The 27946-nt window shown below is 37.2% G+C and overlaps 2 protein-coding genes across 5 annotated transcripts; both read left to right on the forward strand.

The window, feature by feature from the left end:
• The first annotated feature begins 325 nt into the window (after positions 1–325).
• Positions 326–16610, forward strand: LOC311296444 (E3 ubiquitin-protein ligase RNF14-like). Its single transcript, XM_084418239.1, has 7 exons — positions 326–400; positions 9923–10083; positions 11154–11284; positions 11461–11964; positions 12090–12312; positions 12754–12875; positions 15899–16610. Exons 2-7 carry the CDS (start codon positions 9933–9935, stop codon positions 16031–16033), a joined length of 1266 nt encoding a protein of 421 aa, XP_084274365.1. The 5' UTR covers positions 326–400; positions 9923–9932; the 3' UTR covers positions 16034–16610.
• Positions 16611–17802: 1192 nt separating this feature from the next.
• On the forward strand, positions 17803–27222 carry LOC311296592 (E3 ubiquitin-protein ligase RNF14-like). Of its 4 annotated transcripts, none has more exons than XM_084418419.1 (7): positions 17803–18008; positions 20781–21017; positions 21423–21553; positions 21729–22232; positions 22348–22570; positions 24493–24653; positions 24994–27222. In XM_084418419.1, exons 2-7 carry the CDS (start codon positions 20867–20869, stop codon positions 25132–25134), a joined length of 1311 nt encoding a protein of 436 aa, XP_084274545.1. In that variant the 5' UTR covers positions 17803–18008; positions 20781–20866; the 3' UTR covers positions 25135–27222. The 4 variants fall into 4 exon arrangements, with proteins under 4 accessions (XP_084274545.1, XP_084274547.1, XP_084274546.1 ...); XM_084418421.1 differs by having other exon boundaries at positions 20845–21017; XM_084418420.1 differs by having other exon boundaries at positions 20865–21017.
• Positions 27223–27946: the final 724 nt, after the last annotated feature.

Raw genomic sequence — 27946 nt, forward strand, 5'->3', positions numbered from 1 at the left:
CCTGTAGGTGTCGCTATTACCAAATTATTGCGATACTCATATACAATTTCCAAATGAACATTCATAATGCATTACATTTGTAATAAACAAAATACATTTTCACAAATAAATAACTGAAATATTTAGAAATAAAACACGCCTTTATCTGTGACAGGAAGTTAGAGAAATAGGCTAGGCTACTAAATAAAATAATTGAAATCAGTGGGGTTTTTTTTTTTTTTTTTTTTTACATGTGTGAATCTGCTAAACAAATCCTGTGTAAAGCTCTCTTGTCTTAAATAAACAGAATCATACGATTTATTGTATTGCCTCTACGTCATTGCTTCACACCCAGTTGTGACGGACGGAACACCACGAGCTGATTTGACAACCGCCTCGATCTAAGCAGCAGAACCTTAAGGTAATAAATAGAGGCTACTACTAATTTAGAAGCTTTATTATTTTCTTGATCAGTTTTTCAGAATAAAACGAGTGAACTGACCAGTCTAGCGTTAAAGCAGCTGTTGACATAATTAAATGTAGTTAATATGTACATTTGAGTTTGACAGTAGCACTTTACCAAGGTGCATACCTTTTATTATTATAGGCTATTGGGAAACATTTTTAGTATTTGACTAGATGTAGAAATGCACGTGAGGATCTGCTCTCGAACTATCCATTGTTTTTCCTATAAATACCACAGTTAGATTAAATTATATTCAACAATTGTATTCAGGCATAAACAAATTACTTAAAACAGCCAACACATAGCTGCATAATACAGGCGAATGTTTGGATGCGGAAGCGCGTGATATAAGGGACCGTCTGAAAATTACCCACTGCGTTAAAACATCGGCAAAGGCAGGGGCGTCGCTAGACACCTTTTACTGGGGCACGTGCCCCAGTATAAATCTGCTGTGCCCCAGTAAATCTGAAGTTTGAGTTTAACAATTTATTTTATATTTCAGTGTATTTAAAAAATATATATTATAGGGTAATATAAATTATCTATTTGCAACGCATTAATAAAACAATCAACGCTTGTAAAAGCAACTCAGTTTAACCGAAAACAGAAGCTGACCCGCGCGACAGAAATCCTTGTCTGCGCGCGTCTGTGTTTCCTAGCAACTGCAGCGCGCACACATCTAAGCACACCGACGTCCGGTGTTCGCACGCTATTGAGGTAGGCTATGAAAACATGACGAAACAAAAGTTTGTAAATAATACAAATAATACAAATAATACAATTTTTATTCATTGCTGGCTTCTGTAGATGGACATCAGAAATTTTTTTCAACGAAGCAGGGACAGGGAAGCAGAAAGGAGAGATGATGAGTTTGAGGGAGGTAAGAGTTGATAAACGATTTACATAATCAGACATCAAGCCTCAGAAAAACCCATATGAAAAACCTCTGCCAAGAAATGGAATTGCACTTTACTATAGGCAAATACTTTTTATACAGAAAAACAGCTAGTGCACTAGTCTCGCATTAGCCTACTATGAATTAGAGAATGTGCAATGTACAATATGGCGGAATTACCATATTTGTTCCGATCAGACTGTAAAAGAAGATGGACGACGCCCCTCTCTTCTCAAGTGAAGCCGCCAAAGTCTCCGAGTCTGCGCAGTAGTGAGCATGAAGTGGAGCCGCGATATCAAGGTCCCGCCAAAGCCATAAGCCGCCTTTCCACTGCACACGAGTGACACGCGTCATAATCTGCAGACCACGCCCACCGAGGTGGAAAACAATCCAACCGTCTCCATTGACTTTGGACACAGCCTGTTCGCTAATCTTGAACATGTTTTACGCTAAAAATACTTTTGTTGGGAACTATATTTAGATTTTACTATGTTAAAAAGGTTATTTTATAAGATAAGGCAGATAAGGTAATGACGCGACAGGAAGGACTCATTCCGTCATTATCATAGTATTTAATAGTAATATTGAGTGATATTAAAAAGTGCTATTATATATTATAATATATCAAATTAAAGAGTGATATTATATTGTAAAAAAAAGTTTCTTTGGCTTTTTAGGTTTTACCAGTTATGATGATGAGACTTGAATTGTAATGACTATTATAACTGCATGTAAGCATATGATGCTGACATTATGCACTTTAATAAATAAAGACAAAATTATTAATGTAATTATAAATATTTTGTTATATTGTATGTTGTTTAATTAAAATAAAACATGAAGTGTTGTGCCAACTACTGTGTGCCCAATGATGATGATATAGCTTTTTAATGAATCATGGTACAAAATACATATAGGGCTACTTTTAATTAATTAAATATGTATTAAATTAGAATTCAGTTCTTAGTGTAATCTTTAATGTAGGTTTTTTTTTTTTTTTTTTTGCCCTGCAGTACTTTGCAGCTAATAGACATATTTCCACTTTTTCCACAGTAAAGCACATTCCACAAAAATGCAGTTTTTTTTGGTCATGATTCAAAACAACTTGTACATATGTTCTACAACACACACTCACACCCCAAGCTGTCTTATCTAGTTACTTGTCTGAGTTCGGTCCCCGTGCAACTGATACTCCACTGACATTGGCTCATCTGCATTCAAGGATTTGTTGTCTAATGTTTGACTGGGACCCTGCAGGTGCAGGAGAAGGAAGAGAGATGGAGCTGGATGAACAGTCGGAGGCAGGGCAAAGTGAGAGATTGGAGAAGGACAGGCGAGAGACAGGTCAAAGACAGGAGAGCTATGGAGAGGAAACTGAGGAACAGATGAGCACAGTGGCAGCAGAGAACATTAGACAGGGTGCGAGGGCAAAAACCACTGCTCACAATATAGAGGGAAACATTAGTGACCTGGGGGAAAAGCATTGTGGCCCAAAACAGGTTAAGTTGTCTCAATATCCCCAGCACAACTTTGGGTTAAAAAAGCGATCTTTTAATTCGAACTGGTTTGGAAACTTTCCCTGGTTGGAATATTCTGTATCTAGAGATGCAGCTTTTTGTTTTTCCTGTAGGATGTTTGGTAAAAATGTGAAACATGACACCTTTGTTAACACTGGCCAAACAAATTGGAAAAAATCGCTAGATCTCTTTAGAGAGCACGAGAAAACACCTGCCCATAAAGAAAGCATGCTGTCCTGGCACAGCTTTAAAACAAGTGCTGTTCATGGCAGTGTAATTGAACAATTGCACTCAGCAAATGAGGCAGAAATAAAAGACAGACGGGAGTACCTTACCCGTATTGTTGCTGTGACACAATTCCTGGCCAAGCAAAATATTCCTTTCCGTGGCCATGATGAGGGAGGCTCCAGCCATAACCAGGGGAATTTTCTGGAGTGTCTGAATCTTCTAAAACAGTTTGACCCTTTTTTGAAATCCTATTCAGCCCCTTCACACAGCACCTACTTATCACCTGCATCTCAGAATGAGATAATTGAGTGCTGTGCTGAAGAAGTTACAGCTAATATTGTCAGGGAGCTAAAAGAGGCAGGGATGTTTTCAGTAATGGCAGATGAAGCCAGAGACGGCAATACTGAACAGCTTGCCATATGTGTTCGCTATGTTGCTGAAGATACAGTGAAGGAGTGTTTGCTTGCAATGACAACACTAAAAGAATTTGATGCAGACAGCATAACTGCTGCTATAGAAGAGCAGCTAGTTCATCATGCCATTGATAAGCTTAAGTGCGTAGCACAATCATATGATGGCGCGGCAGTTATGAGTGGGGCTGTAGGTGGTGTACAAGCCAAATTCAAAACAAACCATCCAGAGGCCATTTATGTGCACTGCTATGCACACCAGCTCAACCTAGTTTTATGTCACACCTGTCAGGCTATACCGGAGGCCAGAGATCTCTTTGACCTGCTGCAAAGTGTCTACTCATTTTTCAGTGTTTCACTTGTAAACCATCACAAATTTAGAGATGTTCAAAATCAGCTGGGGTTACAGCCATCCGAACTTGTCCAGCTTTCAAAGACCCGCTGGTCAAGCCAGTTGCGGTCTGTAAATGCCATCTTAGAGAATCTCCCTGCAGTTCTTCAGTGTCTTTCCAGCATCAACAACTCCATGGCAGTAGGACTCCATGCCAAACTTAGTAGATTCTCCACAGTATACCTATTGGTAATGTTCAAGACTTTTCTGTCTGTAACTGAGAACCTGCACAAATATCTGCAGTGTGAAACAGTAGACCTTGCTAAGGCTGTTGAGTACAAAGGAGCTGTGTGTGACACTCTAAGGCAGATGCGCACAGATGAAAAGGCTACTATGCTTTATGAGACTGTCAGGACCATTTGTGCAGCAAATCAGATCCCAGAGCCATGTGCTGCTACTAGACAAAGGCAGAAGCAGAAACGCATGGAGGTTTATCTAGTGGAATCTAGTTGTGGAGCAATGAGTGACCTCAGTGATGCAGAGAAGCTAAAAAGAAACCTGTTTCTTCCTTGTATTGACAGAATGGTTGCTGAGATGGATCAACGCTTTTCATCTCTTAATAACCAAATTTTGAGAGGTGTTCAGGCCTGTAATCCGGGATCAGATAGCTTTCTTTGTGAGGAGCGCCTCCGAGGTCTATCAGATCATTACAAGATTGATCTAAAATCGGAGGAGGTTTTAGTGGCTAAAAACTATCTGGCTCACAAAATGGAAAGCCTTTCAAATATTCAATGTGTTTTCAATTTGCTGGATAAAGTCATGTTCCCAACCTTGACACAGGTTTTGCAGGTCTCTCTGACAATCCCAGTCAATAGCTGTAGCTGTGAGCGGTCATTCAGTGTGCTGAGACGGCTCCACACTTGGCTGAGGTTAACAATGGGGCAAGACAGGCTTCACCATCTAGCTCTCTTATCAGTTGAGAGGGAAGAACTTGGTAAATTGAGTCAGAGTCAAGTGATTGACCGTTTTGCCAAAATGAAGCATAGGCGGTACAGTTTATTGCTCAAAAAATGAGCTTGGACTTGGCTGGGGAACTTTGTTTTCTTTTAGAATATACATGTTCTTTATATATACATTAAATCTTTATTGATTTATTGAAATGTTGTAATTGTAAATTCTTGAAAAATATATAGGCTAATTATTTATTATTAACATTGTGTAATGTAGAAGAATGCAAATGTGCAAGAAAGTTTTCTCTCCGTTTTCTATTTTCTAAAGTTCTCTATTTCATATAGGCTACAGTGTGTTTGTTTGCCTTTTATGCCACAAAAAAAATGTATGATGAAGATACTAACTAACTAATAAACATTTTCATAAAGATTACAGTTTTTTCAAATAGTTTTTTCATATACAAAGTGGAACTTGAGGCTCGCTCAATGAAACCATTCACTTATGTACTGAATCTTCAGACCAGCAAAACTGCAAGCACATTATACGCTTTACAATCAGTTAGAAATTGAAAAAAATCTACTTTTTTTTCAAACCTCTAAACACAGTTCTCTACATGCCACACTCATTTACTGGCAACCTACACACAATGATAATGTGTGAAATGTTTTTACCCCCTTGAATTTCTGTTTATGCATAGATATTTCTGTGTACATACTACACATACATGCATACATACATACATACATACATACACACTCACACAGTGCTTCAGAACTAATTGAGTTTCTGACTTGGCATTTTCAATATATTGTAGCTCATATATATATATATATATATACATACATACACAGGTGCATATATATATTCTAATTTTCTGGGATTTTGATTTCGTGGGTTTCATAAGCTGTAAGCCATAATCATCAAAATTATAATAAAAAAAAAAGGCTTGAAATATCTCACTTTGCATGTAATGAGTATAATATATTTGTTTCACCTGTTAAGTTGAATTCCTGAAATAAATAAAACTTTTCCACGACATTCTAATTTATTGAGAAGCACCTGTATTTATCCTCATTCTCATGTTTAACAATCTGTTATCTGCTTGACAAATAATTTATGCTACTGCTGTCCACTAACATGCATTTAATTGTTATCCAATTTTTTGGCCTTGAAACACCTTTAAATGCACATATGAAGGTCCGAGAAATCTAAATTTTCTCGGGGGAGAATTCCCCCGAACCCCCCTAACTTTTTAGAACTAATATAGCCTGGTGTTTTTAAAACAATCGCCCAGCATTCAGCACTGTATAGCACATAAAATAAACATATTGTTGTGTTCTGTACTACTATGTTTCATTGTGTGTGATAACAATGAATCATTAATAACAACTGACCTATTGGTAAGCCCCGCCTTCCTTAGTTACTGTTGCTATCTCAGACAAACAATGGGGGGCCTGTGCCCCAGTAGAGCTTTATGTCTAGCAACGCCCCTGGGCAAAGGTACAAGCTATTTCAATGAGTTGTTAATAACATTAGCATCAGCAACTTTTTGCGTTGTTTTGTTGTCGACAAAGTGAATTTTTGTAAAAATAAAGTAAAAAAGGATTGCTAAATTTGCTGCCTCTGGCCTGTTTCCACCCAATTGGACAAAATGGCTTTTGGTTTAATGACTGTCAATTATCTAATTTCTTGTTGTTTTATATTTTATTTGTTCATTATTTGTGTTGTTGGATTTTAGTTGGACTTGGTCAGAACTGTTTTAAAAATAGCTATCTGCATGATGCCTGCTGCCTTTGGGCTCAGTGATGTTGAATTTGAATGACATGTAAAATAAAGACATGTTATGTTACACTGTGATGTAATGGTGTTTTCTGGAAGGGACAAAAAACAAAGAATTTTGATCAGCTGAAAGGCAGAATACAAATGTTTTTATTAAGTTAGATAAACATTATATAACAGTTTCAGGTTATGTTTTAGTGTTGGTAACATGTCCCACATTGTCCCACACAAACTTATAATTGTACCACATTTGGTTTGTTTGATGGTGGTCACCCTATATGTTGTATGCTAAAACATTATAACTGCTAGATGTTTCCACACATAATTTCACACATATCGCAAATTATATTGTATAATTCGCAACCTAAATATTTGTAAAATGCTGAGAGTAATGAGACAATTGAATTTTTTTTTTTATGAAGGCTTATTACTAAATTAGGAAATATTATAGATCTTGTGGGACTTGTCTGACAAGACTGCATGTACCCGCCCTTATGTGACAAAGGTCATGGGTTTGGACACAGGGCAGCTAATTTTTTTTACTTAGGCCTATGCAAAATTTTAGTACAGTGAAATGTTCAATCATAGCCAATCTTCAACATAAGCCTTGAACATGCAGTCAAGCCAATTGAGATTTGACATGGCCTAGAACGCATACAGATTGTTAAAACCAAAAAAAGTAGGCTAATTTTTTCTTCTAGGTTTTAGAATTCAGAAACATGTATCCAATGTATACAAATGTATCAAAAATGTACAATCGCTGCTGATATTATATATTGGTTTCAGATACAGATGCAGCTGTAACCTAAACATTTTATTTTTATACCTATATTTAACTTTTTTTAAATGGTCTATAGCTTAACTGATGCAGCTTTTTGATTAGATTAGAGCTTTTTGGTGGATTCAACCCATTTTATTTTCCTAATTTGTTTGAGATAAAATTGTAACAAATTACATAATATAAAAAAATACATAATACAAAATAACTAATAATACATATTTAATTATAAAATTATATTATTAATAAGTGTCACGTTTGTGATTTTCATTTGTCAAGTATAGCCAGCTTCTGACCATGAAATCGTGATTTTATAGCATTAATTATATTTATTCAGATACAGAAGTATGTGTGTTTTACCTTTCTTTTTGTCAGCATTGGAAACTCCAACAGCCATTCGTTCATTTGACAGATGCCCCCCTTTTTTTGACGAGCTGCAGAGATTTCCAAGGCACTACATTTTCCTTGTCCATTTTAAAACAAAACATTATTAAATTGTATACATAAAATTATTTTTATTAACAAGTGTCATGTTTCTTTTTTTTTGTACTTCGTTATATAGACTATTACTTGACTTGATCATCAATCAATATTCAGAATATTCAGGTGCAGTTGTTTTATTTTTCTGATTGACTTTTTTTAGATTGTAATCAATATATATTATCACAACTTAAAAACTCAGAATAACTTTCCTGGATTTAACTTAAGATAACTCAAATATCCAAGTTGTTGCTTAATAAACTTCACTTTTTAAATTGACTAAACTTAAAACTTTAAGTTAGCACAAACCCTTTAAGTTTAAATGCAATTGGACTTTTACATCTTTAGAACAAAACGAATATATTTTAATTTGAACATCAAATTAAGATGTGTAATCAAGAAAAAAAGAGACAAAATTACAAAGATAAGATTAAAAGATGTTTGAGAAGTAATGCGTCTTGTCCTTACCAATAGTTACAAAATAATTTTATATACAATTTAATAATATGAATGTACCGTAATAGATATATTTGTAATGTTGCGGTTGAAACATAGGAGGAAGCAGGATCCATGTGCAGCACACTTTTTTTTAAACAAACTCAAAACTTGACAAAGTCAGACTTTGTCCAACATACAACATACAACATCAGACCAACATACAACATCAAGAACTCACCAAGACTGAAACTAGACACAGGGCTTAAATACACAGGCAAACAAGCTAAACAAGATAACAAGGGGGCGTGGCTAATTCGAAACACCTGGGGAGACTACAAGAAAAACAAGAACAAAGAAAAACTACAAAAGGACTACAAAACATGGCACAGGACAGGAAATGACAAAAGTCCACACAAGACAAGGGGAACACAAGACAACAAGGTGCTTTAACGTGAACAACGGCACAAACGAGGATTCTGTGTATAGGCTGATTCTGTGTGACAGCACATTTATTGTCGAGAAAAAGTGTTTTCCGACATTTGAAGCATCAACATAGAATTTATGCGCTGAAGTTTTCAAAAATGTATCGATAATTGGCATTTCCATCAGCTATATTGGTAAGCATTTTGATGCACTAAACATTTTCTCGCGAAAAAAAAATTAATCATTTTTTTGTATGTTAAATACAAAATACTTAGTTTAAAGTTATAAACTTAATATATACACTGAAGTTCCCCCAGAGGTGGCTGTAGACACTGCAGTTCCCCCACAGGTGGCCGTAGACACTGCAGTTTCACCTGAGGCAGCAGTAAACACTGCAGATTTCTTCATGCCATCACCTCGCTGACGTAAGCGGAGGAAGGCTTCCATCTCACAAGGTCTGGTGGTCCCAGAGCTCCCTGCTCTCCCCGCTATGGCCACGGAGGCCATTCCCAAGCGTCTTGCCCTGCCGGCTCCAGCCAAGCACCTTGCCCATTTACCTCGTTGGAGGACTGTTATAACTGGGAATGACATTAAACCCGAGTTGACAGCGACCAGTACATAGGTTAGAAAACTAAGATGAACACGTCCAGGCAAAGCTTTTTTATACTTGCTCTTTCGGAATACAGACACAGATGATGCTGAAGTATCATGTTCACAGATAGTGGACGACTAGTATTGTGTGTATCAATGAGTTTGAGACACAGACAAATCAGCTTCTGCGCTGCCTCGGCTCTGCTTGCGCATCCCGTGTGAAACAGGCGCAAGGTGACACTATAAAAAATGGGCAACCTCTAATTGTTCTTTCAAAGACCTATTTGTACTTTGATAAATTAAGATAATTGAGTTTTGTCCATTTGAAGTTCAAAACGATCCTCCCACGAACACTGCAGTACGATTAGTGTAGCGATTTAGTGCACGTACAAAATGGAGTCGGAGTTTGAGAACTTAAAGTTGCTGTTGATTTTTTAATTTTTATGTAAAATATTTAAGTCTATGTTTGATCATATTTGTAGACCTTAAACTATTAGTCTTTGTTAAGTATAAACAATCCAACATGGGCTTGGCAGATTGGCAACAGTAGGAGTGGACACAGTCTAGGGCAATCTAGAGTCTAGAAACCACTTTGCAATGCACTGAACATGAACTTTGCTACAGTTTTACAATACTTGTTTTTTTATTGATCTCAGGTATGTTCAAATGTCAGCCGACCAGGAAGCACAAACAGATGAACTGCTGGCGCTAGAGAGCATATATGACGAAGAGGAGTTTCACAGGACAGAATCAAGACAGAGGGGCAAGATCAATCTGTGCCCTGAGGTTCCTCCTAACTTCAGACTGCTAGTCAAGGGTAAGATTTCATACAAGATATGGTGAAAAACAAAAAACAAACTGTTATTTTGAAAAAAATTGTACTTTGAGCTATTGTACTAAGATCCTTCATGATAAACTTGATACCAAGGCCAAGAGAAAATAAAATTTTTTTTTTTTATTAAAAACACATTTAAACAATTGCTCTCATACTCAACAATTATGAATTTTTTCTCCAAGCTAAGTCATAGTTTACCCATATTCAGCTGTTGATAAAGAGTTAGTCGTTCAAGATGTTCACTTGTGTTGTTCTTTAAACTACCAAACTCAGACTTCTTTCAGTTTCTCCAAAAGTAACTGAAAGGATTTTGTCCCACTTTGCATTCAAACTGTACCAGCATTTAAAAGTGGATCCTGATCTCATTCTTTTTTGCTCAGGAATAAACCAGACTTAATTCCCATGAGTCCCATGTCTTTTTCTTGAACTGTTGAACAATTCTGACTTTTTCTCTACTCACAATTGCAAGTTTATATATCACAATATTCTCCCCTTTTTTTCTTCAGAATTTAGAATTGTGATTTTAAAATTGTGAAAAATATACTTAGAACTGGAAAATATGGAAGCTTGTTTCCGCCACTGGATAAAACATTTTAAAAGATAATTTCGACTTTTTATCTCACAATTGCAAGTTTATATTGCGCAATTCTGACTTTACAGTATAACTCTCAATTGTGAGATAAATTCTGAGATATTCTGAGATAAAAATTCTGAGATAAAAAGTCGCAAAAATAAAAAAGTATTTTTTATTCTGTGGCAGAAACAAGCTTCCATAGAAAAAGTCTACATTGTGAGACAAAAAGTCACAATTACCTTTTTATTTATTTTTCTTCTGTGGCAGAAACAAGCTTCTATAGGATACAGGCAGAACGAAGTGGTGCCAAGTACACACTCAGTATACTTATTTAATTAAATCACAGATTGTGTGGATTAATAATTGCAAATAAAAGGCCACATTGCAATCTTGATTTTAATTCAAATAACTTTGGAGCTCTATTGCATGTGTTCCCCAAAGTCTTTATAAGCTGATGTTTTGTGCATATTTTTCATAGGAGAGGCATGCGTAGAGTTTGGAATATCCTTTCTACCCCCCTTGGTTCTGAGTTTTGAACTACCTACAGACTACCCTTCATCATCGGCTCCAGTCTTTACTTTAAGCTCCAAATGGCTTTCAAGAGTTCAGGTTTGTATTTTTAGCATTGATCTGAGCTTGTGTAATTAAATAACATTAAATTATTAAATAATGTATTTTATATTTTATATTTGGTCTTTTTTTTGGACATGATATTGGCATAATGATGATGACATAACCATTAAGATAATCTCTGCTCAATTAATAAGTTATTTAATGTCTAAAAGATCACTGCACTTTGCAAGAGACTGGATGAACTTTGGGAAGAGAACAGGGGCAATGTGGTTATTTTTACCTGGATCCAGTTTCTAAAGGAAGAAACTCTGGAATTTCTGAACATCCAGTCTCCCCTCGAGGTCCAAACCATTGGTGGGCAGCCTCTCTGTGAATCTGGTCAGAACCAAGCAGAAGACACTGCTGTAGAAAAGAGCAAAGTGCAAGAGTTGGACCCACGAGCAGTCCAAGAAGTTGACCCTCACACAGATATACTAACCCTGCTGCTGGATTTTAATGAAGCTCAGAAACAGAAGGAGTTTGATAGCAAGGTTTTTTCCTGTGGAATCTGCTTCTCTGAGAATCTGGGTTCCAACTCTTTGCTCTTCAAAGAGTGTCAGCATGTTTTTTGCAAGGCATGTGTGAAGGAATACTTTCAGACTCAGATAAAAGATGGCAAAGTCCGGTTCCTTACCTGTCCTGAGCCCGAGTGTATGTCCTTGGCCTCTCCTGCACAGGTACTTTTTCTTGTGTGTTTGTGCCTGAGTATGAGCAATGAATAGGATTTGACTATTAAGCACTTTAGCTGTTTGAACAGTAGCTTAAGAGGAACTAACGCCACTGTACTGCTATTATACTGTAGGTGAAACTTCTGGTGGGTGAAGATGAATTCGCCCGCTATGACCGCCTCCTCCTGCAGTCGAGTCTGAACCGAATGGCAGATATTGTTTATTGTCCACGCATGAGTTGCTGTATGGCTGTGATGATAGAGCCTGACGCCAACATGGGCATCTGCCCCTCTTGCCGATTCGTCTTCTGCACCCTCTGCAAGCGAGCATATCATGCCCTCTCTCTCTGCAAAGAAGGTAAGATCTCAGTGGAGTGTCCTTTAATACACACCAGTACAATTAGGGCAAGTCATTTTCATTTGTATAGTGATTTACATTCATGCATTTAGCAGATACTTACAACAAAGCAAACACTATTCATAGTATACAATGACAGGTTTTTATTAGAAAGCTAGATTAGCTAAAACAGAGGTGAGATGTGAAAAAGAAGAAGTTTATGTGTATGTGTATGTGTGTGTGTAAACCTAAGCTGTTGAAATGTGAGTGGTAAAGCTCAGTTGGTCATTGAACACTACCCCCAGGTTCTCTACTGTCCTAGGTTAGTTTTGTAGACCCCATTTTAACAGTGAATATTTGTGGTCTTCTGATGGGTTTGCTGGGATTAATTGCTTTTCACAATACACAGGGTTATGTATTTGGTAATGCTATAACAAGACAATCTTATTTTCCTCTACAAAGTACAAATGGAAAAGGACCTACAAGAAAAGCAGCGAGTTCAAAGAGTAAAGGATGATGCTTTAAGCGAAGACTGGGTGAAGGATAACTCTAAAGGCTGCCCTTCCTGTCGCATTAACATACAGGTCAGCAACTACTAGCTCATGACTGCAAACAGACATTTCACAGTGTAGATTCTTAGTGAAAAGCTTTTAAAAATAAAGGATTCATTTTCTCTTTTTGTTGACTGAGATAGACCCATGAGCAGCATTATTGTGGCATGATTGATAAGACTCATGTATGATCAGATTTGATCATAAATTCCATGGATTTGTTAGTCATTAAAAGTGCCTGACAAATCTGGATACATTTATTCACTAATTCTCTTTAACCTATATTTAACTGACAAAAGTACAAAGACAATTTTTCACTGACTAAATTTATTTTATTTTAGTAAATTTAAACAATATTTGATTTTGAGTTAGGACAGAGGCATGTTTACCCCTTTCCTTTTAATGACACTTTTTTAATCATTTGGGAATTGAGGAAATTAATTGTTGCAGTTTTGCAAGTGGAATTTTTTCCCTAATCTCTCCTAATACAAGACATCTGCTCAACAGTCCGTGCCCGTCATTGTCTGATTCTCCTTTTCATGATGGGCCATACATTTTCAATAAGAGACAGATCTGGACTGCAGTTGTTGAGTGTCTACAAAGCCACTCAGTAGCATGTGCAGAATGAGGCATGGAATTGTCTTTTCCTTATAAACATGGGCTTCTCAGGAAAGATGTCATCTTGATGGCAGTATACACTCACCTAAAGAATTATTAGGAACACCTGTTCAATTTCTCATTAATGCAATTATCTAATCAACCAATCACATGGCAGTTGCTTCAATGCATTTAGGGGTGTGGTCCTGGTCAAGACAATCTCCTGAACTCCAAACTGAATGTCAGAATGGGAAAGAAAGGTGATTTAAGCAATTTTGAGCGTGGCATGGTTGTTGGTGCCAGACAGGCCGGTCTGAGTATTTCACAATCTGCTCAGTTACTGGGATTTTCACGCACAACCATTTCTAGGGTTTACAAAGAATGGTGTGAAAAGGGAAAAACATCCAGTATGCGGCAGTCCTGTGGGCGAAAATGCCTTGTTGATGCTAGAGGTCAGAGGAGAATGGGCCGACTGATTCAAGCTGATAGAAGAGCAACTTTGACTGAAATAACCACTCGTTACAACCGAGGTATGCAGCAAAGCATTTGTGAAGCCACAACACGCACAACCTTGAGGTGGATGGGCTACAACAGCAGAAGACCCCACCGGGTACCACTCATCTCCACTACAAATAGGAAAAAGAGGCTACAATTTGCACGAGCTCACCAAAATTGGACAGTTGAAGACTGGAAAAATGTTGCCTGGTCTGATGAGTCTCGATTTCTGTTGAGACATTCAGATTGTAGAGTCAGAATTTGGCGTAAACAGAATGAGAACATGGATCCATCATGCCTTGTTACCACTGTGCAGGATGGTGGTGGTGTAATGGTGTGGGGGATGTTTTCTTGGCACACTTTAGGCCCCTTAGTGCCAATTGGGCATTGTTTAAATGCCACGGCCTACCTGAGCATTGTTTCTGACCATGTCCATCCCTTTATGACCACCATGTACCCATCCTCTGATGGCTACTTCCAGCAGGATAATGCACCATGTCACAAAGCTCGAATCATTTCAAATTTGTTTCTTGAACATGACAATGAGTTCACTGTACTAAAATGGCCCCCACAGTCACCAGATCTTGAGTAAGTCCTTGAGTAACAGAGATTTGAGTTGCATTTCTTGATGGGGCTGCAGACTGACAACAGGTTTCCCAAAATGTACTCCCGAGCTCATGTGGGTATATTAACACAGTTGTATGACGGTTTCTCATGCAATGCCGTCTGAGGGCTCAAAGGTCATGCAGATTCAACGGAGGTTTCCTGCCTTGCCCCAACACAGACTGATATTTCTCTGTACTCCCTGAATCTTTTCACAATATATATGTACTGTAGATGCTGAAATACCTCAATTCTTTGCAATGTTGCATTGAGAAATGTGATTTTTGCACATGGCAAAGAGCCATTGGTGGATGCTCCTTTTACACTCAATCACAACCATCACCTATTACTAATTCCCCTGGTAATTGTGGACTGTTGGATATTCTATAAGCTTTTTCACTTTTCGCCTCTGTCCCAACTGTTTAAATGTGTTGCAGCCGTCAAAATCAAAATTTGTTTATATTTACAATTACAATTGAGTTGGTCAGTGACAACTTTGGAAATGTTAAAAATTACTTTTGTCAGTTAAAGGATAATTCCGGTATTTAGCACTTTGAGTCTCTTTTCTGGTTTGTTTTGGATGAACTAGAGTGGAGGACACAGACATTTTGACGATGGGTCCTGTCTCGACTTTTTGACTCGTTTAGAATCGCCTTTGACCGCTTCAGAGTGGCTGGCTACGGGCATGCACAAACATGTCCTTAAAACAACCCTTAACGTTCGTTTTCAAAACTGTGCAACTCACCGAGTGGTTAGTGGTGTTCGTTGATGATTAAAAACAAATATATCGGCGCAATGAATGATTTCAATCCGTGTTATTTGCTATAATGGAACTATTTTTTCAGATACCTCACAACCGCGTATAAACTTCCGCTCGATATTTGAGTCTGAAGCGTCTTTTCTGTGTCCGGTAGCGCAGTAATATCAACGAGCAATGAGTCCTCCAACAGAAATCAATGGGATTTTACAAAATGCCAAATAAAACACGACAGAAACTGTATTTCGCTACTCCACTTGTTTTGGAACATCAACGAACACCACTAACCACTCGGTGAGTTGCACAGTTTTGAAAACGAACGTTAAGGGTTGTTTTAAGGACGTGTTTGTGCATGCCCGTAGCCAGCCACTCTGAAGCGGTCAAAGGCGATTCTAAACGAGTCAAAAAGTCGAGACAGGACCCATCGTCAACATTTCTGTGTCCACCACTCTAGTTCATCCAAAACAAACCAGAAAAGAGACTCAAAGTGCTAAATACCAGAATTATCCTTTAAATAAAGCTTCAGGAGAAGTAACAAATCACAGAGTACTGATTTTACTGCATTTTGCAAAATGTCCCAACTTTTCTGGGTTTTTTTTTTTAGAAAGACCTGGGCTGCAACAAGATGACCTGCATTTCCTGTCAACAGTATTTCTGCTGGATCTGCCTTGCAGTTCTTAACAGAAACGACCCCTACAGCCACTTCAGAGGCGACACCAATCCGTGCAATAACTTTTAAGTTAAATGCTGACATAAAGTGTTTTTTCTTAACATATAAAGAATAAGGCATGCGTCACAAAATCCATGTAGATTACGTGACTGGTTTTATTTCACCTCTAGAGGGATTTTACTGTAGAACTAAAGACTGTAAACTGTAGACAAGTAAAACCCTCAAGTGCCGGTGCACAGTCTATCAAACAATCACCATTGATTTGAACAGTTAACCACAAATTCCACAAAGTAAATATAAGTGCATGTGCTATGTCCAAATTCGCTTATTTATAACATTAAAGTATGTACTCGTTTTGTAAAGAAAAAGTACGTTTTTAAATGTGTAGCAGAAGAGTCGGCAAGTCTTGAAACCATGGACCGTTTACTGTATTTTTACTGTGAAATCATCTTGTCACGGTCAATGTCTTCATATACTGACTCCACATTTCATTTACTTAACAATTCTTCCTACCTATATAAAAGTAGCTGCATGGTCATGGGTCTTTCAAACAGAGAACTTTGCTCATACATGGTTTTGCATAATGATGCATTTGACTAATGGCAAAGTCCACCTTCAGAAAAAAAAAACAAAAACAAAAAAACAATACGATTTCAGTTGGAAAACTTATAACTTATTCCTTTAGTCCAACTGAAATTGATGTTTGCATGCAGCCACACCGAAACATCATCTAGTCACTATTCACCCTAAACAGTATCCAAGATTAGAATTATCCATCCATTTATTATCCACACTTATCCCCAAATCATGTGCACATACAGAGTGTTTTTAGTCTGCATTTTATCTTGACAAACATAAAGGTGCTACGGAATAATGGGATCTCTATCAACATATTAATCCTCTTATACAGCTTATCATATTGACTTGTTAAAGGAATAAAGTGGTGTTGAACACTGTTTTTTTAGGCACTGGCATGGGTCAATAATTCATTTTTAGCTAAAACTTATGCAAGAAATCCTCCATAGTGTACTATAATCTTCCTGCTCTAAACAGAGTACTATATTTCTATAAACCTTAAATATATATCTTAAATGCACAGTAAATTTCACATTTAATGTATGCTAAAGATGCTGGTGTACTTCGCTGAGATATTGTTTAAAATACAGTTATTATTTTGCTCTTGATTAAATCAGGAAATGGACACTTAAGTGGAGGATTTTTACCAGCTTTTAATTCACTTTATCCATTGCATTTTTTCAATTCACGTATACTTTAATCAACCAGAAAATAACATTCACATTTTCCCCTGTATTTATTCATCAGCTTTTTACAGATCAGAGGCAAATTCATGTTGCCTATCCACAATATTTCTACATTTCCTGGTGCTTAGATATAACCAATCAGCGATGAAGAATAATTTTGCTTAATGCACCAAAAAAAAAAAAGAAAAGCTTTTTGAAACCTCAGTAAGCACACAATTCTATGTAAAAATGAAATGAAGGTCGTTTTTCTTTTGCTGGTTAATATTATGATGTGCTGTTTTAGTAAGTTTTTAAATGTTGCACTTAGGAAGATGTTGTGAAGCCATACTTTTCAGATGTTGTGAAGCCATACATACCATACTCTACAGGATCGTAGAATTTAGTTCTTCAGCATTATGCAATGTCTCCCATGGAACTAGAAATGACACATATTTTAAAATGCCGCTTTTAATGAAATGTGAAATCACTATATTTTGAGCAGTGAGCATTCATTTCAAACAAAGTAGATATTTTAACACGTGCAGTGAGAAATAAAAAAGAAGAAAAATTATTGGTAATATAGCTTCAGCTTCTTTAACTTCATTTGTTGGGACGATTATGCATAATCACAGACAGTGAGAGAGAAATAATTGTAGACGTTCGTGTAATGCGAAGGCTTTAAGACCAAGCAGAAAGACTCTGTCAGCTTCTGCCACTATACGACATCCACAGGGAATCACACCCAGAAGTGCCGGAACACACGAAGAGCTGGTGAAACTAAGAAGAAGAAGCAGAAGAAGAAGGTAAGAATATGAACCAGTTTAGAAGCTTTCGTTCAAAATAAAAAGAGTGAACTGAATCAGTCCAGCGTTAAAGTAGGCTAGTTATTGACGTAATTAGACGTGTTAACCCTTTAATTTAATTTGTCTAGTTATATAGTTGAGTTTGCACCTTACAATGTGATACCGTTTAGATAAGTACCAGTATGCATTGCATTGAGCAACTACCTATAGGCTACTAAAATGTATCATATAGCCTACTCAAAAAAAAACATAAAAAAAAAAAAAAAAAAAAAACATGGTTAATATAGTTAGACCATGGTAACCACAAATTAACCATGTTTTTGTTAGTTTAACCATGGTATTTGTATTTGTAGTCAAACTGTACAAGTGGTAATCAATCTGTCAAAAGACCATGGTACACTTTTACTAACCATGGCTAATTTTCGTAAGGGACGTTTTGACCAGAATTGATTTCCATCTAAATACTACATTTAGTTTTAAATAATATTCAACATTTGTGCACGGGCATAAAAAATTACTAACAGCCAAATGTTATTATAGCGGCATTATAAAGGTTAATGTACGGACGCGGAAGCGCATGATATTAAGGGACCGTCTGAAAATTGTACCCACTGCGTTAAAACATCGGCACGGTACAAACTTTCATGCAATAAGTTGTTTTAACATACAAAGTGTTAACCAGTAGCGGCTGCAGCTCCTGACCATAAATTTAGTTGGGGCAGATTCTGGGTCCTATTGTCAGCTATGTATATTTGATTAACTGCTAGTAATCTAATTTTACCTTCAAATGACTGAACACATGCAGAATTGGCAGAGGTCTAGTGTCCTTGCGTAATTCAGCCTGAGGTTGGGGCTAATGCTGATTCAGGCTCTTCTACGACTTGTGGAAAAATTTAGGAGAGGAAACAAAGCCACTTTGATTCCCAGAACAATGACCCTGTCCCAAATGGCACACTTCGTCTGCACTTGAGGTCTTTTGGTCTTGCAATGTCAACCGTGTGCACGTGTCCGTTAAGTCCACAAAACTGTTGGGGGTCCCATTTGTCATTTTAGGTGCTCACTAGCGCCCTCCTTTGCAACCGATATGCACCATCTCTCTAAGTATGTCCGACTGCGCCCTACGGTAGGCAAACCATGCCCCCTACCTCATGTTATGCCCCCTACAATGAAACTGCCATTCAGGATGTCATCAGAGCCCTTCCCTCTGCAATCGCTAGGCTTGTTCGACTTCATGCAGCGCTGCATGACTTGAAGCAGTGCATGCCGGTTAGAAATTTTTTCAGACTTGAGACAAAGTACCGCGAGAGCGATTCGAGAGCAGCCGACTGGTTCATTCTGCACAGCTTCTCAAGAGCGGCTGCATGAGCTCTGATGACGACACAACTGTTCCACGATTGGCCGGATTCACAGCGCGAATGACTATCACGATCACGTGTTCCGTGTTTATTCTCACACCTTCAGTTCCACTAATGCTCACAAATCAGCATTTTTATAACAAGTAAAATCTCTTTTCATGTAGTCGCGATATTATATTGTGTCATGTTTATCAAAATAAAACTGATAAAAAACGTATTTAAATAGTATAGGCTTATGTTGAACTTTATTCTTTTATATTTGAACTTTTATTCTGTTTTACAAACAGACGCTGTATTAAGCAGTACATAAAGTATTAAATGGAAACGTATCTGGAACGTCTGTGTATTTGACAAATATTCCACTATTTCACTTCAGCTGTGGGAAATATCAAACACAGTGCACTGGAAGCAGAAAGTGTCCGACTTCACGTCTCCGTTTTTTGAGCTCCTCCCCACCTGCATCCAGCCGCAGCCGATGTCGAACACACCGGCTGGCTGTGGAAACTTAGGCAGCTGACTTGTTGCCTCGCTGCCCTATAAGGCAATGACTTTGTAGGCAGTGTTTGCGCATGAAGGTACCTCACAAAACTGACTTCGGAGGCAGCGTAATGGTTTAATGATCTACATCAAAATAGAGTGGTGAAAACTAGGTGAATATTTACTAATTACTACAATAGTAATTTCTCGCAATAAATGACATCAGAAATGAAAACGTTGGCTAAAAATGTACATTTACACACAAATTGTCCATCAACCGCAACTTTCAGACGCCATCTTTATTTTTTAGCTCAACTGTCACAGAATGGAAAGCACAGGATTGTGGGATATCAAGGCAGTGAAGGATACATCTATGCGGTCTTCAAAACTTGATCAGATGAAGGTATCTCAGGAGACAGGAAGTGAAGCTAACATTGGATTCGGACGTGCCTTGATGCCTTCCTACCTTGAAATGCAGCCTCCGAAGGCAGCAATTATCAGCTTTCGGACACAGCTGCTGATGTTGTCACTATAGTATTGCTCTTCTTCCACTTCACTGTCCTCGCTTTTTAAACTTCACTATCGCCACCTAGTGAGATAAGGCATACAGATAGTATAACTTCAGCTGTGTCTCATTTCAGAGGCTCCGTCCTCCGGAGGTCACATTTGAAGGCTGCATTAGTCATCAAGGATGTTTAATCTAAGAAAAGTAACCGTAATAAAGTTGACTGTTTTTCCTTGTGATGTGTCTATTAGGCCAGAGTCTATTAGGGGCGTTCAGAGACCACTTTTCATGCATTTCCAATCATGGATAAAATAAAGTCCAGCTTTGTTTTCTCATTGAATATCCTGTTTTACTTGTGAATACATCACTTTACAGAAGTTAAATGTGAATACTGTTTTATGTGGACTTTAAAACTATTTCATATTCTACATGCAGTCCCTGTTCTTGCGCTGTCATGCATCAGTTCGGCAGTTAGCAGTCTAAAAATCCATTGGAGAAGTTTCACAATTTTTATCTCAGGAATGTCAGCCGACCAGGAAGCACAAGCAGATGAACTGCTGGCGCTAGAGAGCATATATGACGAAGAGGAGTTTCACAGGACAGAATCAAGACAGAGGGGCAAGATCAATCTGTGCCCTGAGGTTCCTCCTAACTTCAGACTGCTAGTCAAGGGTAAGATTTTATGCAAGATTTGCTTACAAATAAATAAATAAGTAAAAACGTACTGTGATTTTGAAAAATATTGTATTTTGAACTATTATAGACTACTTACTAAACCATGATAATAAATAATAAATGATACCAAGGCAAAAAAAAAAAAGTTTAAACAGCAGTTCTCATACTCAACAATTACCTATGCCTTTTTTTTTTTTTTAAACACACAATTAAGTCACATTTTTTCGTCTTTGGATTCAAACTGTACCAAAACTTAAAAGTGGCAAGATTTTATATCTCACAATTCTGACTTTTTAAAAACGCAATTGCGAGAAAAAAGTCCACGGTGTGAGATAAAAAGTAAAAAAATAAATAATTAAGTAAAGTCTTTATAAGCTGATGTTTTGTGCATATTTTTCATAGGAGAGGCATGCGTAGAGTTTGGAATATCCTTTCTACCCCCCTTGGTTCTGAGTTTTGAACTACCTACAGACTACCCTTCATCATCGGCTCCAGTCTTTACTTTAAGCTCCAAATGGCTTTCAAGAGTTCAGGTTTGTATTTTTAGCATTGATCTTGTGCAATTAGATGATAACATTAAATAGTTTTGTATTTTTATTTATAGAATTATTTGGTCTTTTATTTGTGGGCATGATATTGGCATAATGATAATGGCATAACCATTAAGATAATCTCTGCTCAATTAATAAGTTATTTAATGTCTAAAAGATCACTGCACTTTGCAAGAGACTGGATGAACTTTGGGAAGAGAACAGGGGCAATGTGGTTCTTTTTACCTGGATCCAGTTTCTAAAGGAAGAAACTCTGGAATTTCTGAACATCCAATCTCCGCTCGAGGTCCAAACCATTGGTGGGCAGCCTCTCTGTGAATCTGGTCAGAACCAAGCAGAAGACACTGCTGTAGAAAAGAGCAAAGTGCAAGAGTTGGACCCACGAGCAGTCCAAGAAGTTGACCCTCACACAGATATACTAACCCTGCTGCTGGATTTTAATGAAGCTCAGAAACAGAAGGAGTTTGATAGCAAGGTTTTTTCCTGTGGAATCTGCTTCTCTGAGAATCTGGGTTCCAACTCTTTGCTCTTCAAAGAGTGTCAGCATGTTTTTTGCAAGGCATGTGTGAAGGAATACTTTCAGATCCAGATAAAAGATGGCAAAGTCCAGTGCCTTACCTGTCCTGAGCCCGAGTGTATGTCCTTGGCCTCTCCTGCACAGGTAATTTTTCTTGCCTGAGTATGAGCTATGAATAGGTTTTGACTATTAAGCACTTTAGCTGTTTGAACAGTAGCTTAAGAGGAACTAACGCCACTGTACTGCTATTATACTGTAGGTGAAACTTCTGGTGGGTGAAGATGAATTCGCCCGCTATGACCGCCTCCTCCTGCAGTCGAGTCTGAACCTAATGGCAGATATTGTTTATTGTCCACGCATGAGTTGCTGTATGGCTGTGATGATCGAGCCTGACGCCAACATGGGCATCTGCCCCTCTTGCCGATTCGTCTTCTGCAGCCTCTGCAAGCGAGCATATCATCCCCTCTCTCTCTGCAAAGAAGGTAAGATCTCAGTGGAGTGGCAATGTTCATAAACACAAGTAGAGTTAGGTCAATCAATTTTATTTGAATAGCGACTCACATTTGTGGATTTAGTAGATGCTTTTATCCAAAGCAACAATAGATGAAGGAAATTGTCACAGAGCCATCAATATTCATAGTATACAACGACAGGATTATTATAAAGCTAGATTAGGCAACCAGCTAAAACAGATGTGAAATGCAGAAAATAAAGAAGAAGAATTTTTGTGTCTATAATCAGTGTTGGGGAAAGTTAAAAGTAAATGCATTACCAAAACAGTAACTAATTGCGTTTCTTAGTTACTTTTATGGAAAGTAATGTGTTACATACTTTTGCGTTACTTTTCTCACCTGGGCTGGGCTTTCTTGTTAGTTTTTTAATAATAATAAAAATTGCCCATTCACACCAAAAGGGAAAAGTTCTGAAGGAAATGCAAAATCACACCTGTACACCAGAGGGCGCAGCTCAAACAAACGTTCCAGCTGTGCTTTCATTCTAGAAAAGGATGCAGGAGAAGAAATTTCAACACTGTTACTTCAGCAATAAAAACAAAACAAAAAATAACACAAATGTGATGTTTATATAAAGTAATTTTTGTATTAGTATATAAGTATGGTTGAATTGGATCATCGAAGGTCAGCAGCAAAGACATGGGATACAACGTTTATTTGTGTTATTTAACATTTAATTATTGCAGGTTTGCGTAATATTCTGAGTTTGCATTACAGTTATTCATTTTTCCATATTTTTGTGCAATTGAGTAAATGCATGCTCACATATCTAGAACTTTAATAACATCATGTTCACTCATGATTTCTTTCAACATGAGGACAGGAGAGCAGTCAGTTAATACTTGGGAAAACAAAGGAACCTACTTATTTAGAAAAATGAACTGAGATAATTTGATGTAATTTTAAAAGTAATGTGTTACTTTACTAGTTACTTGAAAAAAAAGTAATCTGATTGCGTAAGTTACGTTAATGTGTTACCTCCAACGCTGTCTATAAGTGCCTTGGTTAAGGTTGTGGAGAGGCTCTGCAAAGGTTTAGGGACAGATTTACTTAATAGGGCAAATTGCTGTGAGACCCCAATCCCATAAAAGCAGGATGGGAGTGGAAAGAACACAGAAGTAGCAGCTCATTTCCATTTAGACCAAAGCAATCTACCAAAAGCATTGTATCTATCGCAGTCATGTCAAGTGTAAAATGGGATAAGACATGCTTTTTCTGGCTTTAAATGATGGCGAAAATAGAAAATACCAATAAACTGACTACCGCAAACCAAAGTAAATCACTTTGCGTGATTTATTCAAATACTCTCCTCCCAAAAATTTTGGGTCTGAAATTCAGCTACAAAAAATAACAGTGTCCACGCCTATTCGTTGCTAATATTTCACTGCGTGCCTTTAGTAAATCCGGACATTTTCATGCTGCCCTGGTTGCCATTAGTGTTGTAAAACACCACCTGAACAGTGTTCAACTGAAGGGGTTTGCAAGGATTACTTGCTTTTCACAATACACAAAAACACAAGCGTCCCTACAGAATGTTTTTAGCGGACTGTCATTAGAGTAAAATATTATAACATTATACAATATCTGTTCATTGCATCTGTGATATTTACTCCTACATCATTATTATGAATGTGATCTTGCTTTTATTGAAAAGTTCGATATATACTTAAAGTATTTTATTTAAAAGTAAACGTTAAAAAAAGTTAATATTGAGAGGCTGGGCCTAACCTAATTATTTTATAAATATATATACTGTATATATATATACAGTATTGGTATGTTCTTTTACAGCATGTTTATATATGTACAGGTATATATGTATGTATATATAAGACATTCGGAATTTCGGACTCTCCTTTGCTCAGTATAATAGTTCTGCATTTCTTTAACAGAAGAGCTTCGCAGGTTGAGGGAGGTGTACCTTGCTGCCAGTAAAAAGGAGAAGGAACAACGTGAAATGAGGCAAATTCAAAGAGCAATGGAAGAGTCGTTAAGCGAAGACTGGGTGGTGGAGAACTCTAAATGCTGCCCTTGCTGTCGCATTAGCATACAGGTCAGCAACTACTAGCTCATGACTGCAAACAGACATTTCACTTGTGTAGTCCTAAAGGTATGATCCTTAGAAAAATCTTAGAAAAATAATTATATTTTCTCTTTTTGTTGACTGAGAAAAACAATAGACACAGAAGCAGAATTATTGGGGCCTTGTATAAGACACGTGCATGATCGGATTTGATCCTAAATTCCATCAATTTGTTATTCATTAAAAGTGAATCTAAAAATACGGTAAACAATACTGCTTGAAATGTAGAAACATCCATCAGTTATTGTAATCTGACACTTTCCAAAAACTTCATGTTTGTGCACCTTCATCCCTGACTTTTTTTTTCTAGAAAATATCGGGCTGTAACCACATGACCTGCTCCTCTTGTAGGAAGGATTTCTGCTGGATCTGCCTTGAAATTGTCGACAGAAGGAACCCCTACAGCCACTTCAGAGAAACAATGTGCAACCAGGTAGACATCGACGAATAGTGGCTTTTGCCTATACGTTAACTAAAAAATATGGCAGATGTTTTTAGTTTGTGTTCAGGTCTTATTTTGTAGTTTCTCACAGACATGTTTCCTGGTTATGTCGTGATTCCCCTGTTCCACATGTGATCTTGTAATGCGTTTCCTTTGCTCTGAGGTATCGGGTCCGATACTGTGATTGGGTACACATACTCATTAAAATGCTCCGATACCAACATTTGCTTGTGACAAAAAACAACAAAAAAACACATACAATAGAGCAAACAGAGAGCAGAATGGATATATCAGAGAAGGATGTCTATGAAGTTAATGTATCGAATTAATAGAATGTTAAACAAATGAAATATTTATGCAAAAATAGCTGCTGTGCGCGAGCTGATAAGCGAAACACGGAGTGGATTGAGCGCGCAGCGGCACACCTTATTTTTCAATGCGGAAGTAAGATGTTTTCTGTGAATGTGCGAGACTTTCGATTTATTACCCGCTATAGGGAAATAACGAGAATATGTTAAAGTGCAGTAAACTGTAACATAGTACATTTAAAGGGGTGGTATAGTGCCCTATTCACAAGATGTTAAATAAGTCTTTGATGTCCCCAGAGTGTGTATGTGAAGTTTTAGCTCAAAATACCCCATAGATATTTTTATACAGCATCTTAAAGTTGTCACTTTTTGAGGGTGAGCAAAAACGTACGGTTTTTGTGTGTGTCCCTTTAATTGCAAATTAGCTGCTGCTCTCGCACAGAGGGCGGAGCTACAACAGTTTGTGTCCTTTTACCTCAAACAAACATGCACTGGAAATTTCAAAAACCTCAGGTCAGTGGAGAGACTCAAGAAGAAGTAACAACATGTAGACAACATTTCTGAATGGTTAGTTGATGAATTTATGTAGCTTATATGTTTAGTTATCTTCTAGTCATTGATTAGCATATTCTGTCTTGATAATCTATAAATCGCGTTCTGGGGGCGGGGTTTATGTAAATTTTAGGGTTAGTGATGTCACTAACCCGGGAGGAATGTCGTGTAGTCCCTACCAGCCGTTTGTTGTAGTCCTTAAAAAGCAATTTCTTTAAAAGAAAATATCTCCCTCTGCTTTGAACTTTGAGCGCTGTAACTTTGCAGATGTTGTTTATGCTCAAACAGCAACATTACACACTTACTAAAGTTAGAAAAGTGAAATCATATTCAACCACCCCTTTAAAATAATATAGTAGGGAATACCAGGTTGCAATAACAAGCAGCATAACGAGCTGTTCTGTACATTTAAAAATATCAGGCGTGTATGTTGGATGCCTGCAGCTCTTAAAGTGACAGCAGCCTAATAAACCTACTGCTGTCTTTGTCCTCAATATTAAACCAACAACAAAAGAGAGAGAAAATCGTTCACTGCTCTTGACTGGTTGAGCCCTGCTGGAGCAGCTCTAAATATTCACTGTGCTATTTAATTAAAGATAAAATATGATAGAGAAATTATATGAACAGTGAAAGTAACAGAAGCTCCTACAATAAATTTTATCAGGCATAATTAGGCATGAAAATAACTGAAGGAAATATCTATTTGCTAAGCCAACTAATTTGATTTTATAATCTTTTGGTTTCTCTTCCCAATTATTATAATTTTTTTAATAAAAAATGCAATGAAAATGCAGGTATCGGTAGGCTACTCGGTCTCGGCAAGCACTAAAACTAAAAGTATCGGTATTGGACTCGTTCTGGAAAAACTGGTATCGGTGCATCCCTACTTTGCTATATGTGTTATGTTTTCATTGGTTTATTCTACTCATGTGTTTCTATGTTCAGTTTCACCATTAGCTTATTGTTTGATTATTCCAGGTGTTCCTTGTTATATGATTATCCTCTTGTTTGCCTTACCTTGTTGTGTATTGTTAGTGTCTATCTGCTGCTGGTGAGTCTCATGTTTGGATTGAATTAAACTGCATGTGGGTTCTTCAACTTGTTTACAGTGGACTGATTTGTGACAGCAGATATCTGATTGATGAGCAATATATATATTTTTTTTCAAATCACTCATATGAACTGAAACTTTCCACTAGTGTTGAAGTTAATTAGAAAATTAACAATAATGATTTGACCATGAGAACGTTTGTAACTATTAAAATGAATACATAAAAATGGCTAAGCTTCATCACTACTGACATTTTCCATTGCATAGGTTTCATATCCATGTGCCATCAAATGAACATTTATACTGTGTTTGTTTGTATTTATTTTACCTTGCTCTAATGTATTTTTTGCACCTAATGGTATTTCATAAAGTGTATTGTGTAAGAACAGAGAAACCTCTGGAAAACTACTACAGGCTATTCCTGCAAGATTAGCGCTCCATAATCAGACAGCTCTGTTTGACCCTGGACAGACATGTTCATGAGCCATTCCTTCACCAGACCTACTGCTTATGCATGGGCCCAAAAAGTTCCAGTTTGTTCATGTATCTCCATAAAAGATTCTTCCAGAACTCCACAGGCCTATCCAAAAAAAAAAAAAAAAAAAAAAAAAATACGGGATCAATAATTATGACAGCTAAAAAAATATAACTAAAATATATTACATTATATATTGACTATCACTTTCAATGCGCAACTAAACTGATGTAGAGTTTTTTTTACATTTTTTAATTTTAAATCTAGATCTACAGAAAAGCTTACATTTGTAAATGTCATGGTTCTGGATTTGGGGTTATATTTATTAGCTTTTAACTGATCAGAGGCACATATCTGTTACCTGTCCAAATTAGGGTTTTCACTGTTTTGTTTTCCCTGTGTTGCCTGTTTTCTCTAATTAGTTTCCTTGGTGGT

This window comes from Rutilus rutilus (genome assembly GCF_951802725.1).
Source record: "Rutilus rutilus genome assembly, chromosome: 9".
In the NCBI taxonomy this organism is placed as follows: domain Eukaryota; kingdom Metazoa; phylum Chordata; class Actinopteri; order Cypriniformes; family Leuciscidae; genus Rutilus; species Rutilus rutilus.